At 39.8% G+C, this 15372-nt stretch overlaps 1 protein-coding gene across 1 annotated transcript; it reads right to left on the reverse strand.

Annotated features, from left to right (window-relative positions):
• Nucleotides 1-234: 234 nt before the first annotated feature.
• LOC120359509 lies at nucleotides 235-2805 on the reverse strand. The gene has a single exon (XM_039457211.1). It carries the CDS (start codon nucleotides 2499-2501, stop codon nucleotides 1260-1262), a length of 1242 nt encoding a protein of 413 aa, XP_039313145.1. The 5' UTR covers nucleotides 2502-2805; the 3' UTR covers nucleotides 235-1259.
• Nucleotides 2806-15372: the final 12567 nt, after the last annotated feature.

The raw sequence follows: 15372 nt of genomic DNA on the forward strand, positions 1-15372 counted from the left end.
TCTATCTACCTTTATAGAATTTACTATACTATTAATACTTTGTATATAATATAAATTAAATTTATCGGCTATATTGCACTCTTCGGTATCGCCTAAGATCTCAAAATCTATATTTCCTATTTCCTGTATACCTACTGGCTCGCCTCTAATTACTTCTTTTAAGGTTTTCCACATAGTCGTAGGGTTTTCTTTATTAAGATCTATCATACTTTCGTAATATTCTTTCTTTTTTTCTTGATTAATTTTACTACTCCATTTCTTTCAATTTTATACTGTGACCAATTTTGTTCGGTATTGTCATACAATGCTTTCCTATATGCCCTATCCCTCCTATCCGCAGCCTCTCTTATCTCTTCTGAGAACCATTTTTTCCCCTCCCATACTTTTGGAATTCTAAATTTTTTCTTCGGTGCCATTACATCTAACGCATCTACTATACTGTTAACAAATTTTTTCGCTCTCTCACTCACATCTACACATTCGCATTGCCATCCCTGACTTTCCTGTAACCTGTTTTTTACTAATATAACAAATTCATCTTCATCGAACTCTTTGTAATTTCTAGCGCTAAATTCCCTGTATTTACTTTCATTTTTACTCATACTTAACTCTACTTTCAGCCACGCATGGTCCGTAATCTTAGGTTCATGAACTACTTGTACTATTTTATTATTATTAGAAAAAATTAAATCTATAATTGTCTGACTGTCTTTTGTAACTCTCGTTGGTTCGTTCACATACTGTTTCATGCCCAAGCTTAACATTGTCTCTTGTAATTTCTTCGCATAAAACGTGTCCGCCATAAGGTCTATATTAAAATCTCCTATTACCATGCATTCTCCCTTTATTATTAACTCCTCTACTATATCCTCAAAAAATCTCATGAAATCTCCGTGCGATGCGCTTGGTGAGTGATATATTACCATTATCACTCCTTTATAAAGTTTTTCTTTCATTTCTATCGCAGCACACCAACAATTTGATTCTAACTTTTTTATTAATACTACTTCATATCTAATATCGCCTCTTATATACATAATAACTCCCCCTGTGTTCCTATTTTCGGCATCGCATCTAACTACAGTGTAACCTGGCACATTTACTTCACTGTCTTCTATGTTACTAATTAGCCTGGTCTCCGACATCGCTACCATCACAGGATTTATCCTCTTCATAACCTGATGCTGTAGTTCGTCTATGTGTGCTGTTAAGCTCTGCGCATTTGTATACATAATTATTTCTTCTTTCTTCTGTAGTTGCTATTTTGTATCCTCACAACCTGCTCTTCTCTTCTCTTCCTGCAACGCTCTCTTAAAAGTTGGACATTCTCGACTGATGGCTTCATGTTCGTCATTTATTTTTAAATTGTATGTTCTATTTTTGAACATACAGTTTACACATTTGCTCTCCGTTGCTGTGCAAACACGCGAGCTATGATTCCCTGCGCATTTGCAGCATGTTTCTTCTCTCGTACAATTTTTAGCAATGTGGAAGTACCCCCAGCACTTGAAACATCTTTTGACGCTGATGTGATTAAATATAGGACATTTCTTCCATCCTATATTTAGTTTTGATTTCTTCAATATCAGCTCGTGCGTCTCTTCATCTATTTCCATTATTACTGATCCTTCATTTCCTCTTCTTTGGTTGTTAACCATTCTCTTCACAATTCGCATATTTACTGTATCTATTCTATTCTGCTTCTTAATTGTATTTATAAGTTCATTATCATCTAAGTTCATCTCTTCTAAATTTATGTTAACAATTTTTACTTTTGGTTTCGATCGAGACGATTCGAGCACTTTATAATTCTCTCCCAGCTTAGCTTGTACTGTCTCTTTCAATTTTTTCACCTCTTCTCCAGATTCACAACCCATAATTACTACTCCTTTGCTTCCTTTCTTTAATTTCGTTACTCCCATTGCCATATTTTTTATATCTACCTTCTCTTTTATTACTTTTTTCGTGTCTTCACTCTCCTGTTGCAATTTTGGTTTAACTATTATAACGTTTTCTTTCTTCTTTTCTTTGACCGCTTCACTGTAGCTTCTCTGTGGTCCTTCTTTTGATCCATGTATCATTTTCTTCAAAGTTTCTATTTCTTGTTTGACATTTTCTAATTCTTCCTGAACTACTTCTTTAATCATTGTTTTAATTTCGTTTTTACGTACCGCCTCATCTTTTATTTCTTTTACAGCTTTTATAATCCAATCTATTTTTAAATCGATTCCTGACCCTTTACTTCCACTGCTCATTCCTACGGATCCTGTCGATGATGTCCTATCTCTTCCTGTCGGTGTCGGTGCTTTTTCAATGTCAGTCAAGAATTCCTCAAATGGGCCTTTACACGGCACGTACTCTTGATTTCTGTCGTAAATTCTATGCTTATTTACACATCCTGGATGGTAAAAGAGCTTTGGGCAAGTTTTACATCTAACAACTTTGCTCTTAATTGCCTTCCTACATGCCGAGCATCGGTATTCTGCATATTCCTCGTCCATGCTGATAATTACCGGCCGAGACCGTTAATATCAGCATAAGCGATCCGTCACCTGTGATCCACTTTCACACGTCAGCACTATTGTGTCCACGTATAATGTCCACTGTCTTGTGAGACTTCGATGTCCCAAACAGTAAATTCACTGCTCACATTCACAGATCGCCATATCCCGGCTAGATAACTTTCACAGCTATCCCCGGTCTATGACGGCGCAAGTCAATCGACTTATTTTATGTCTTTTCTCACTTTAAACCACTCAAAAGTTATTACATTTACGGAGCGACTCTCGACACGTCTTCTCCTTGAGAGAGAGAGAGAGAGAGAGAGAGAGAGAGAGAGAGAGAGAGAGAGAGAGAGAGAGAGAGAGAGAGAGAGAGAGAGAACAATGGAGCCATAGCACGGATAAGAACCATAAAACATTACCGACGTGGATTAATAGATATTGACGACGCTATATTTCTATAGTTAATTCCATTTTACCGAGGAATGTATCCCAGAAGGCGCCACAAATGCTGGTCACGCAAAACTACATGTAAATGCATGGGAGTTTGGTGGCTTTGGGTTAGGCTATGCGCGCACGTGGCCTCTCGCCACGCTCGGTGTCTGATGGACAGAACGCGAGGGTGAGAGGTAGCGCGGAGAAATCCGCAAAGTGGACCAGGCTCGTGGAAGGATTTTGATCGGTCTGAGTGATTGGGACCGCACTACATGGAGAGCCTTCCAAAAACTCTACTTCCTCGAGGAAAGATTCCGGAAGCTCCCATGGCAGGCCATCGCGTATGGACTAGTGCACGTGGTCCCGGTAACGCCTAGCGACACGTGGCCCGGAAGGAAGAGGGCCCTATTCCGCATCCAGGCAGAAGAAGAAAGAGACTGGGTACACTTCTACTAAGACTAGCGCTGGTAACCGCTACAATTTTTTAAAAAGAATTCTCTTCTTTAATTTTCTAAGATACGATCAAACTTAAGGAATCCCTTTCTTTATAATCTAATTAAAACTCCTCCCTCTTTCCTTTCGAGTAGTTACAATCTAGATTTCATTTTTTTCTATTTTACCAGAAAGAGAGAGAAACGTAGCCTTAAAATTAAATTTGTTTTAGTGCGTAATCAACCCCCTCAACGTGAGTCCCGAAGAGCTAACAGCCACTAACGGAATCGTCAAAATAAGAAGGCTTGAATTCTGATAAATCGACTGATTCATGCCCAACAGGCTAAAATTCGTCCCCCAAATCATTCTCTTTTTCCCCCCTGTTGCTATCCCACCCCTGTATTTCACGTAGAAACTAATCTTGACCCCTCCTCCAACAGATTTTCCTCCTACACCTTCCCCTGACTTTTTCTATCGTAAGCCCGATTCACCTGTCCAAAGACCCACGGAAGATCCATACTCCCCCGCATTCGACTTTTGTCAAGAAAATCCACCTTTCTCCTCCCAATTTATCCCCAAAGAAATAAAAAATATAGTAAATAAAATGCCAATAAAACGCATCAAAGAATTAGCCGACGAATTAGAACAAATCTTTGAATTGTTTCAAGAAGTAAACTAATTAAAACCTTGTTTCTACCTCAATAGCCATAAAGATTGCCTAATGATAGCTCACACACACGCACGCACGCACGCACGCACGCACGCACACGCACACGCACACACACACACACACACACACACACACACACTTTTATGTAAACTTTACTTCTTATATTAATCGCAAAAGTCCAATTGGAATTTAAGTTTTATAATTAACTTTTCTTTCTTATTAAATTCAATCTATCGCAACGATTTTATCAATCACACATATTTTCTACAAATAAAAATGTTATTTCTAAATTATTTTACATTATTTTATTAATCTCAATCCACCATTGTAATCATTCATTTCTTTTATTATGTTAAAATAAATTGTATCTTTTAATCATTTTCGTTTATTTTAATCACCTCTGATTCCTTGCTCCAATAAGATTGCACTTGGTCCAGTCCCGCGTAAAAACAATTAGATTCGTTGACGTAAAATAAGGACCAGACGGATGCACAAGTTTGAATGAGAGTTATAGGGCGTCAGGTACTTCTCGACTATCAGACTTACATTTGAGTTCACTTGCTGCGTTTGATTCGTCGCACGCGTTTCGAAACATGTGTGTGCAAGATTAGGATTGTTACGTTCTTCCTGTCTCACTTAAGCCATTTACATAAGTCTCGACCCGCAAGTCGACCCAGGAAAATTTATTCAAGATCTGTAGACGTAACACTGGATTGAATCGAACTCTGTTTGATTCGATTCAAAACTATTTCTTTACTTTTATCTTTTCTGGATTGAATCAAATTCTGTTCAATTTGATTTAAAAGAATTTCTCTATTTCTATTTTTGTGGATTGAGTCGAGCGTTAGCTTGATTCGATTCAAGGAAATCTGTCATTTAACTATTTTTATCTTTCCTGGATTGAATCGAACTTTGTTCAATTCGATTCAAAGAATTCTCCTCCGCAATTCAATTACACTCTCATTCTCTTTTTTTCCTTCCTCCCCAGTCAAAATTTTATTCTTTTTATACATTAGAGAGAAATGGAACCAATTATTTATTTTATTTATTTTAGTGGAAGGTCAAAGTTCTCGTAAAATACATAAAAACAAGTCCCGCGCCGGAGTTCGTCACGGTAGAAATTGTAGAAATTAAAAAACCAAGAAGCCGCGTTGCTTGATCTGCCCTCGGAAGCAGTATTTTTTATTATTAAGTTACTTAAATCGGAAGAGTTAAACGCTGCTCACCCGAGTGGTCTAGCAAATTTACATGTAACATACTCTGAAGAATCGATCAATCCGATACCCTCCCGTCAATTTACCCCTAAATCTTTCCCCTGAATTATTTCCTCCTCCCCTTGTAGCTCCTTCCTCCTTAAATCCTCTTACTCACCGGTCCCTCTTGACGAAGAGAAACCGTCAACCCCCCTTGAATCCCGCGTAGACTCCTCCGCATCGGCCTCAAGTCAGCTTACCTACAGAAACTTCCCCGATTCACCTATCTCTTTGTCTCCATTCACTTTCATACCTCCAAACCTCGAGGTTCAAGACTTTGAGGAAAAGAAATTTTCTTAGAGATCTCCGACGCTCGAGTCCCACGATCTCGAAGAGGAGGAGGAACTTCCCTTGGAGCTCCCGACCCTCGGATCTCATGATCTTGAGGACAAACATCCTTCCCCCTCTCCTGCTCCAAGCTTGGAATTTCTATATGAACTTCCACCACTTTCCCTTCGCTCGTATTTCGCCCTCGGCCCCCTCCAATCATTAAATTCAGTCTTCCCGTTGTCCATTCTCCTCCCTTCTGGCACATTCTCAATCGGGCCTGATGTATTCAACCTAGAAACAGTTTGCGCCTACCTCCCCAACATTCCTCCAGATCCCCGTTTTCCTCCCTCACACGTTCCCAAGTTACTACTTAGTACCAAAGATAATATTTCTAAATCATTTTCGTCCAAATTCTGCTACCTTGAGAAAAATTTCGTGATAATATCTTCTAACATAAATTTACACACACACACACACACGCACACACACACACACACACATTGTACTATATTTAAAACACTGTAATTAAGATAATCCATAAATTGTAGAGTAAAAGTATGACTATTGTAATGACTATAATAAAGCTTTGTAAATTTCTGTTACGTCCAAGCTCCACGATTCTTTTCCTTCACTCGTTCCCTTCAAACTTTAGAGTCAGTTTTATCAGTGCTTCTACTATCTTCTACTGCTACTCTTTGCCTCTTGGCGCGTTTTTGATCGCAGACGAATTCGATTTCGTGGCAATTCGCGGCTTTCTCCCTCATTCTGCCCCCGACGCACCCATACCTGTATATCTTCCTTACACATACCCCAACTATTATTTAGTTCCTAAGCTTATATTCTTAAACCACTTTCGCCCTAACACAGCGGTTTTAAATAAAATTCCAACCTAACTACATACACATACACGCGCACTCATACCCCTTAGAAAAAATTAGAAATTGTAATGTGAATAACTAATAACATAAAAAAATAGTATTACTTGCTATAATTTTAAACTAATAGCGTTAGATGTTATAATTATCAATTATAATAATACAACCCTTAATTTAATCTGTTCTTAGTTAAACAATATACTTTTATTTGCTTCTCTGTATTATGACAAAAAGAGCGTTAAGTTGATTCGTTAAGCAATAGTTGAGTCTTTCTTTCTTTATTTCAATCAACATATTTATAAATATAGAAATATTAAATTATCCATTAAGTTAAATATTATTGTAACCTCTCATTATTGTCATTTTGTTTATAATTCAGTGTAATCTGTTTTGTTCTGACTGTATAATGTTTAATTCCTTGTTTACTTTATGTAATCGCGATAACAAAAATCTATTAAGTTAAATAATATTGTTAGAATAAATCATTTGTAATTTAGTTTAATCTGTTTTTTTGCAAATAATATAATGTTCAACTCCTTCTTCTCTTCATGTAATTACCACGAAAGAAACGTTAACTTGGTCTGTACATTTTTTTTGCCAAACGTCATTATAGAAATGTTTAATTATCTTAAGTGCCATAATTTCTAAAATAAAAGAGATAAACGAATAATATTGTAATTTTTCATTATTAATTTAGAATAAATCATCTATAATTAATTTGCCCTGATTTCTTAACCACGACCACCATCCCCCGCTCTTAAGGTAAGCACTAGGTCCGATCCCGAGATAAAACAATTAGATTTGTTGCTTCAAAACAGGACCGAAGGACACGGAATGCCCGGATATTTTGGCGTTGGGCCCCCGCTGTGGCCCCACTGACCCATATATCCCGGGTTATCGACGCGCTCCGATGTGCTGCTTACCCTAACCAAGCGTGCACCTTCTCAAGTCGTTGCGTCTTTCCCTTTCTCACCCAGATTCCATTTACCTATTATTCAAGTTGGACGTAACACTGTTATTCTCCCTTACATTCCATACGAGATACAAAACCTCGCAAATCTATTACATTAAGTAAAATTGATTAAACCAATTTTTACCGGCGTCAACCAGCCAATTAATCCCGCACTCGTCACTCATAGTTAACTTAAAAGGAAAAACTCGACGAGATGCACTGCGATGCTTACGCTAGCAAACTGACGCTAAACTGCATCGAAAACGGCATCCGTATGCCTGCAGGCACAGGATAAGGCCCTAAGGGTAGAGGAAGCCACAAATGCTTCGCCCAGGTAAAAGCCAGAAGATGTAAATAAAAGAGGAGATAAAAAAGAATGTAGGGATTAGACAGAAAAACCCTGAAACATACATGTGTTTCAATATTTGAACTTATAGTTCAACAATGTCATTTCTGAAATAAGAGGAAGTCTTACATCGTTATATTAACTAATCAAATGTTACATCAGTAATTGTGATTCATCAAGCTATCAACGTACACATATATGTATTCTTATTTATATGCATTATGTATGTGTGTATATATATATATAATAGTAAATAAACAAACGAAGTAAGGAAAACAACTCTTTGTAAGAAAGGGAGCCTTTAAAGAATTATTAAGCAAGCCTCAAAACAAGAGTAGATTGCAAACAAGGCTGCAGCTGTATCATCAAATTAATTATATAGCCGTAGCCACCTAAGAAGGCAGCTGATGACAGATGGGTATCACATTTGTCATATATAAGACGGAACGTATCTGTCGTTTTAGGAGACTGGGGACGCGTAATCCAAAAGATCCACGTGCAAAGTGTATTATCTCAAAGAATGCTTCCACAATTTAGAATGGCAAGTAACACCATTGTGCATTGTCTTATACGGAGTTAAACTCAGTAACTCTCGCCTGGCGAAAACGCGCTAAAGAAATAATCCGACTACCAACAGAAGGATAACGAGCGGGTAACCGTCAAGGCGATGTAAAACTAGAGCTAAAGAATAAACATAGCGAGAGTTTCGATACATTACAAAACATTAATATTCTTGATTGTTTTAGTATTGTTAATCCTCATAACGTAGTTGAAGTTAATTCAATAGAGAGTATACAAAACATTTATATTCTTGACCATTCTGATATTGTTGATGCTCAACTTGATATTGTTGATAAAAAAAAACAACCTGTTATTGTTTCTCCTACAAAAATTTTAAATAAAATTTCTCCAATACCATCTGTAAAAGATCTTAGGTTGAAACGTCAAAATAATCCATAGACATAGGATCTATAGACCGAGCATTCGAGGAGTGGGGGTAAAGTTCTCGCGTGAAAAACTAGAAAGAGATAGCCTGCTTTGGACCACTATTCTGTCTTTGTCTAATGACGCGCGTGGGGGTACAGTAAAGGTAACAAAACTCTCGGTAAGGTTAGGGAAAGAGAAAAGGGAAATGTAAGTGAATGTGAAAAAAGAATAAAGGGGAATTGAAAAGCATTGAAAAAAGTGCCAAAATATAGAATTATATATAATATAAAATTGTGTATTAAAATTTAAACAATAAAGTATTGAATAAACATTTAAAGCACCTGGCATAACAGTAATAAAAAAATTAACTCTGCTGATCTTTATATATATATATATATATATATTGTAGGCAATAGGAGCGTTCGACACGTGAGACGCGCGTGATTCGGCGATGCGCGGATCGATTGCGCGGAGAGCGATCTCCTTGCGCGACGGTTCGATGGGCGGGCAGTCGCTCAGGATCAGTCGAACTAAGCATATTTGTATCCGGACGCGGGTTTCTCAAATACTGTTCTGTAAAGGCGTAAGCCGCTCCGCATTAAAGGATACCTTTTTATACCTGACTCGAGTTGCCTTGATTTTGCGTGGCCTTCCTAACGTACCGTTAAATCGAAGGAATTATTAACCTGACACATAATAATCTCCTACAAATTCAGAAGTGGGATTCGGAGTATTCGGATCGCGATATCAAATCGAGTTTAAGATCACACTCTTGGAGTGATTTTGCCGTGTCTGACTCCGACTGTGAGACTCGCGTTGCAGTGAACCGCGGAATTGTTTGACAGCGGTCGGCTTAGTGATCCCGCGACTTGATTATTAATTGCCGCGATTGTCGCGAATCGTTAACGGCCGAATTTGAACGTTGTTTTGTTCGGTGCCGTTGTGACATTGAAGTGGTATCGAGAATACCATCGGCTGGTGACCTTGTTGACAGGTGACGGTGTGTACTTCTCGCTGTTATTGTGCCGGGTAAGCAGTGATTTGGCTGCGTGACTCGAGATTTGGACTGGTGAAGTATTGTTACCGCGAGGATGGAACGGTCACCTCAAGATAAATTGAACGATTTAACCGTCGTGAACTTGAAGGATATCGCGCGACAGATTGGAGTGTCTACGAGTGGCACAAAGGTCGAATTGGTGGCGCGGATATTGGCGGGCGGTGAGGACGAGTGGCGAGGTGCATATGAGCATCTCGTGGGGCGTGAGGCGCAAGGGTCGTCGGCGGGCGCGAATGCGGATATGTCGGAGCAGCAGTCGAGTTCGGGTGGTAGAACGCCACTGCCATCAGATTGGAGGGAGAGAGAGATAGAGATGTTGAGACGCGAGAAAGCTCTTTTAGATCGAGAATTGAGTCTCGCCCGTCGAGAAGCGAGAATGGAAATGAACGCTGAGAGCAGCGATGGCGACTACTGCGTTGATTCAAGAGTCAGCATCCGCATCGTTAGCGATTTATTGAGTGAGTTTCGTGGCGATTGCGACAGCTTCGAAACCTGGAAGAAACAAGTCGAACTTTTGCGTGAAGAATACCGATTAGACGAGAATTCGACTAGGATATTGATCAATTTGAGGTTGAAAAACAAAGCCTTGACCTGGTTTCACTCAAAACCAGAGCATCTACGGTTGAATGCGGCAGACTTGCTGTCGGAGATGTCTCGTATGTTCAATAATCGCCCCAGTGCGTTGGCATTGAGGCGTGATTTTGAGAAGCGGAAATGGCGGGGCAACGAAACCTTTGCGGAATATTACCACGAGAAGGTGGTTCTCGCTAACAGAGCATCCGTCGGCGAGCAGGAGCTCGTTAACCGCTTAATCGACGGGGTGCAAGACACGCAAATGCGGAATCAGGCGCGGATGCATCGCTTCAAGTCGGCGGCGGACGTGTTGGATGCGTTCAGAGAGCTGTCGTTGAATGAAGGGCCCGGGGACGGCGGGGAGCGAGCTGCGAGGGGACAGCGACCAGCGCCGAAGGCCGGAGGAAGAGGAACATCTACGACGAAAGGCGATACCATCCGTTGCTATAATTGTGGGACGACCGGATATTTCTCTAGGGACTGCAAGGAGGAACAGAAGCGGGCGAAGGGCTCGTGCTTCGGATGTGGCAATTTGGAGCATCGCGTGAAGGAGTGTCCGAAGTCGCGGCCGAAAGCGGAGAATACGACGAACGTGGTTCAGACGATCTCGCCGAGCGTTCCATACCTGGTAACTCTTGCGTATCGGGTCGCGGACGCGTCTGGTAGCGTATGTAAATATTCATTGATGGCGATGATTGATTCAGGGTCCCCCATTAGTCTAATTAAAGGCGATTTTGTACCGACTCATGCTCGTGCGCCGTTTGTTAAACAACAATCTTTTTTTGGTATTAACGGAACTGAGTTGGAAATATTGGGGACCTTCGAGGATGTCATTGAAGTCAATAATATCGAATTGAAAATAAATTTTTTTGTTGTACCGGATACGGCGATGGCATGTGCTGCTTTGCTCGGTCGAGACTTTACATCGTCGCCGGTGATAGAGATAACCTTGGGGGAAAAATTTAGTGTATCGAGGGCAAATTCGCGAACGGCGGATAGTCCGGATTTTTCGAAGCAAATTTTAACTATATCGTATGTCGACCACCCGTCGTCGGTTGCCGAGGCGATAAACATTAATCCGCAAATTGATTTCAAAACGAAAGAACGCATTGAAAAATTGTATCATAGTAAGAATATTATTGACACGGGAGTCGCAAATCCTCAAAAAGAAATTGAAATGAGCATAAATTTGACGCATGATCGGCCTATCAGTTTTAGACCGCGAAGACTCTCGTTTGCCGATAAAGAGAAATTAAGACAAATATTAGATAAACTGTTACAAGAGAAAATAATAAGACCAAGCAATTCGCCATACGCTTTTCCAATTGTACTTGTACGTAAGAAAGACGGCGAATCGCGATTATGCGTCGATTATCGCGAACTTAATAAGATAACGGTGAAGGATAATTTTCCGACACCTTTGATCGATGATCACTTGGACAGCTTGCGCGGAAAGTCCTACTTTTCGAGACTCGATTTAAGAAATGGATTCCACCACGTTAAGGTTACCGACGGGTCGGTGAAGTATACGTCTTTTGTGACCCCCTTGGGCCAATTTGAATTTTTAAAAACGCCTTTTGGGTTAATGAATGCTCCGCGTGTTTTTCAGCGATATATTAACGGCATTTTCTGCGATTTGATTCGAGACAATAAAATATTGATATATCTTGACGATATATTAATTGCGACCGAGAATGTTGACGAGCATTTGGAGATTCTTTGCGAAGTCTTCAATTTGGCTCGGCGGCATGAATTGCAGTTTCGCTTGGATAAATGTTCGTTCCTATATCGCGAGATTATCTACCTTGGATATTTGATTGACGAGAGCGGCATTCGACCCAGTGCTACGAATGTGGAATCTGTTGTCGATTTTCCGGTACCACGTAACGCAAAAGAACTCCATCGTTTTGTAGGCCTTGCGAGTTATTTCCGTAGATTCATAAAAAATTTTTCAGTCATCGCGAAGCCACTCTATGACTTAATAAGAAAGAATGTAGCTTTTAAGTTCGGACCAGAGGAAAATCGTATATTTGAATTGATAAAAAGTTTGTTATCGTCACAGCCGATTCTTGCCATTTATTCGCCGAGATTGGCAACGGAGCTTCATTGTGATGCCAGCGCGGTCGGATTCGGTGCAATTTTACTACAAAGACAGGGCGACGGTACGATGAGACCCGTATCTTATTTTAGTCGTAGAACCACAGCGACTGAAGCACGATACCACAGCTTCGAGCTGGAGTGTTTGGCAGCTGTGTACGCAATCAAAAGATATCATATTTACCTGTCGGGAATTTCGTTTACTATTGTTACGGACTGTGATAGTTTCCGCCTCGCGCTGAGCAAGCAAACTGTTAACCCGCGTATTTCGAGATGGGCGATGTTCCTACAAGGTTACGATTACAAGATCCAGCATCGCCCGGGCAGGCGTATGTCGCATGTCGACGCGCTGAGCCGCTGTAACAGCATACTAGTTTTGGAGGCCAATACTTTTGAACAGACATTGTCGATTCGACAAAACAAAGACAAAGAAATTTGTGAAATTCGGAATAAATTGGAAAACAGTGAAGATAAATTTTATGAGTTAAGAGACGGCTTGGTTTATCGAAAAGTTAAGAATAAAAAGTTGTTTATGTTCCGGGGTGTATGGAATTAAATGTAATTAAAACTTGTCATGACGATTTGGGCCATCTCGGGGTCGATAAAGTTGTCGATAACATAATGAAGGTTTATTGGTTTCCAGACTTAAGAGGAAAAGTGCGGGAATATATATCGAATTGCCTGAAATGTATCGAATTCTCCCCAATTCCCGGAAAGAAGGAAGGATATTTACATAGTATCCCGAAAGGGAAATTGCCGTTTCAAACGCTACACGTTGATCATTACGGACCATTAAAAAAAACAGGGAAAGGCTATCGATATATTTTCTCATTAATAGATGGATTTACGAGATTCATAAAATTATATCCATGTAAAACAACAAAGACTGAGGAGGTAATTCGACACTTGAAAGTTTATTTTCGCGCATACAGTAAGCCTAGGCGCCTGATAAGCGATTGTGGAACGTGTTTTACGTCGCAGGCGTTCGAGAAATTCGTGGACGAGGAGTCTATCAGCCACACTTTGATTGCGGTCGGTACTCCACGCGCTAACGGACAGATTGAGCGCTTTAATCGTGTCCTTACGCCAACATTAGCAAAGTTATGCGATACACCGGGAAAATGGGACAACGTACTGGAAAGTGTCGAATTTGCTCTAAACAACACGCGTTGCAGAAGTATAGATGACACCCCTAGTCGATTGTTGTTTGGAATCGATCAGGTAGGAGTCGTGGGAGACGAAATTCGCATTCTGCTGGACCAATATTCCGACGATGATAGAGATTTGGGTGCTACTCGGGATCGCGCGGCGAGCGTTATCGAAAAATGTTAGCGAGCGAACGAAGCTTATTATAATGGCAAACGGAAGCGTGCGACTACCTATAAAGTTGGCGATTATGTGGTAATCACCAATACCGACACAACGCCGGGAATAAACAAAAAGCCGATTCCTAAATTTAAAGGCCCATATGTCATAAAAACTGTATTAGACAACGATCGTTATATTGTATCTGATATTGAGGATTTTCAGGTAACCCAAATGCCATACACGGGAACTGTAAGCGCAGACCATATGAAAATGTATAGTAAGGACTAGAGCGATAGTTATATTGTGTTTTGTATTTAATTAACACGCATATGTACTTAAATTTTGACGAGTATTGACTATACTATATGTTTTATTTTTTGCATGGCCGAGACGGCCATATTGTCAGGCTGGCCGAACTGTAGGCAATAGGAGCGTTCGACACGTGAGACGCACGTGATTCGGCGATGCGCGGATCGATTGCGCGAAGAGCGATCTCCTTGCGCGACGGTTCGATGGGCGGGCAGTCGCTCAAGATCAGTCGAACTAAGCATATTTGTACCCGGACGCGGGTTTCTCAAATACTGTTCTGTAAAGGCGTAAGCCGCTCCGCATTAAAGGATACCTTTTTATACCTGACTCGAGTTGCCTTGATTTTGCGTGGCCTTCCTAACGTACCGTTAAATCGAAGGAATTATTAACCTGACACATAATAATCTCCTACAATTCAGAAGTGGGATTCGGAGTATTGGATCGCGATATATATATATATATATATATATATGTTATTGATTTTTAAATAAAATCAGTTTTGTGAATTTAGATCTTATTTGTCTAATTTTGTTATTCTTAGAAGCAGCATAATGATGTATTCGAAGAGTGAAAAACTTTTCTAAGAGAATACGAATCAATTGATTTCTATGATCCATCAATGGAGCTTGATTAAAAGCGTGTTCCTTTTCAGTAAATAAATCATTTAGTCTTAGTTTTATTAATGTTAAATTTATCAGTTTCTTTATTACGTTTGTAGACGTCAAAATATATAAAAAAAAAAACAAGTAAAGATTTCCCACGCGCATCATTAGACAAAGACAGAATAGTGGTCCAAAGCTTGCTATCTCTTTTTAGTTTTTCACGCCCCCACTCCTCAAATGCTCGGTCTATAGATCCTATGTCTATGAAATAATCAAACTATTAACCTAACGTCTTCTGAAAATATTAAAAAATTAAAATTAAAAAATGCGCTTAAAAAATCTATAAGAAAAACATGTAATAAAACTCAAAAAACACTAATTGATACTAAAACTGTTCCAAGTTGTTCGAAACAAGAAATTAAGTTGCATGTATTTATCTATCAAATATATGTGTTGGTTGTGAGGAAGATTATGAGCTCACAGCAAAAAAAGTGGATTGGATTCAATATTTGTTGCAAGCGGTGGCTGCACACCGAAAAAATTGTATTCTTGAAATATGTACTTAATATGTTCTCTTAACAGATATAAGAATATTTCCTCTTAAATTAAGAATATATTCTTAATTTGCAAAGATGATCGTCGCCGCCATATGCGCGCTGTGCGTGCATCACGTTTTCGATGATACGCATTTGTTCACGCCGCGCTGGATCGCGCTCGCACACACGGCAGACGCAGTCTTTTGTCTTGTGTTAGTCCCTCCACACC

The sequence above is a fragment of the Solenopsis invicta genome, chromosome 14 (genome assembly GCF_016802725.1).
Source record: "Solenopsis invicta isolate M01_SB chromosome 14, UNIL_Sinv_3.0, whole genome shotgun sequence".
In the NCBI taxonomy this organism is placed as follows: Eukaryota; Metazoa; Arthropoda; class Insecta; order Hymenoptera; family Formicidae; genus Solenopsis; species Solenopsis invicta.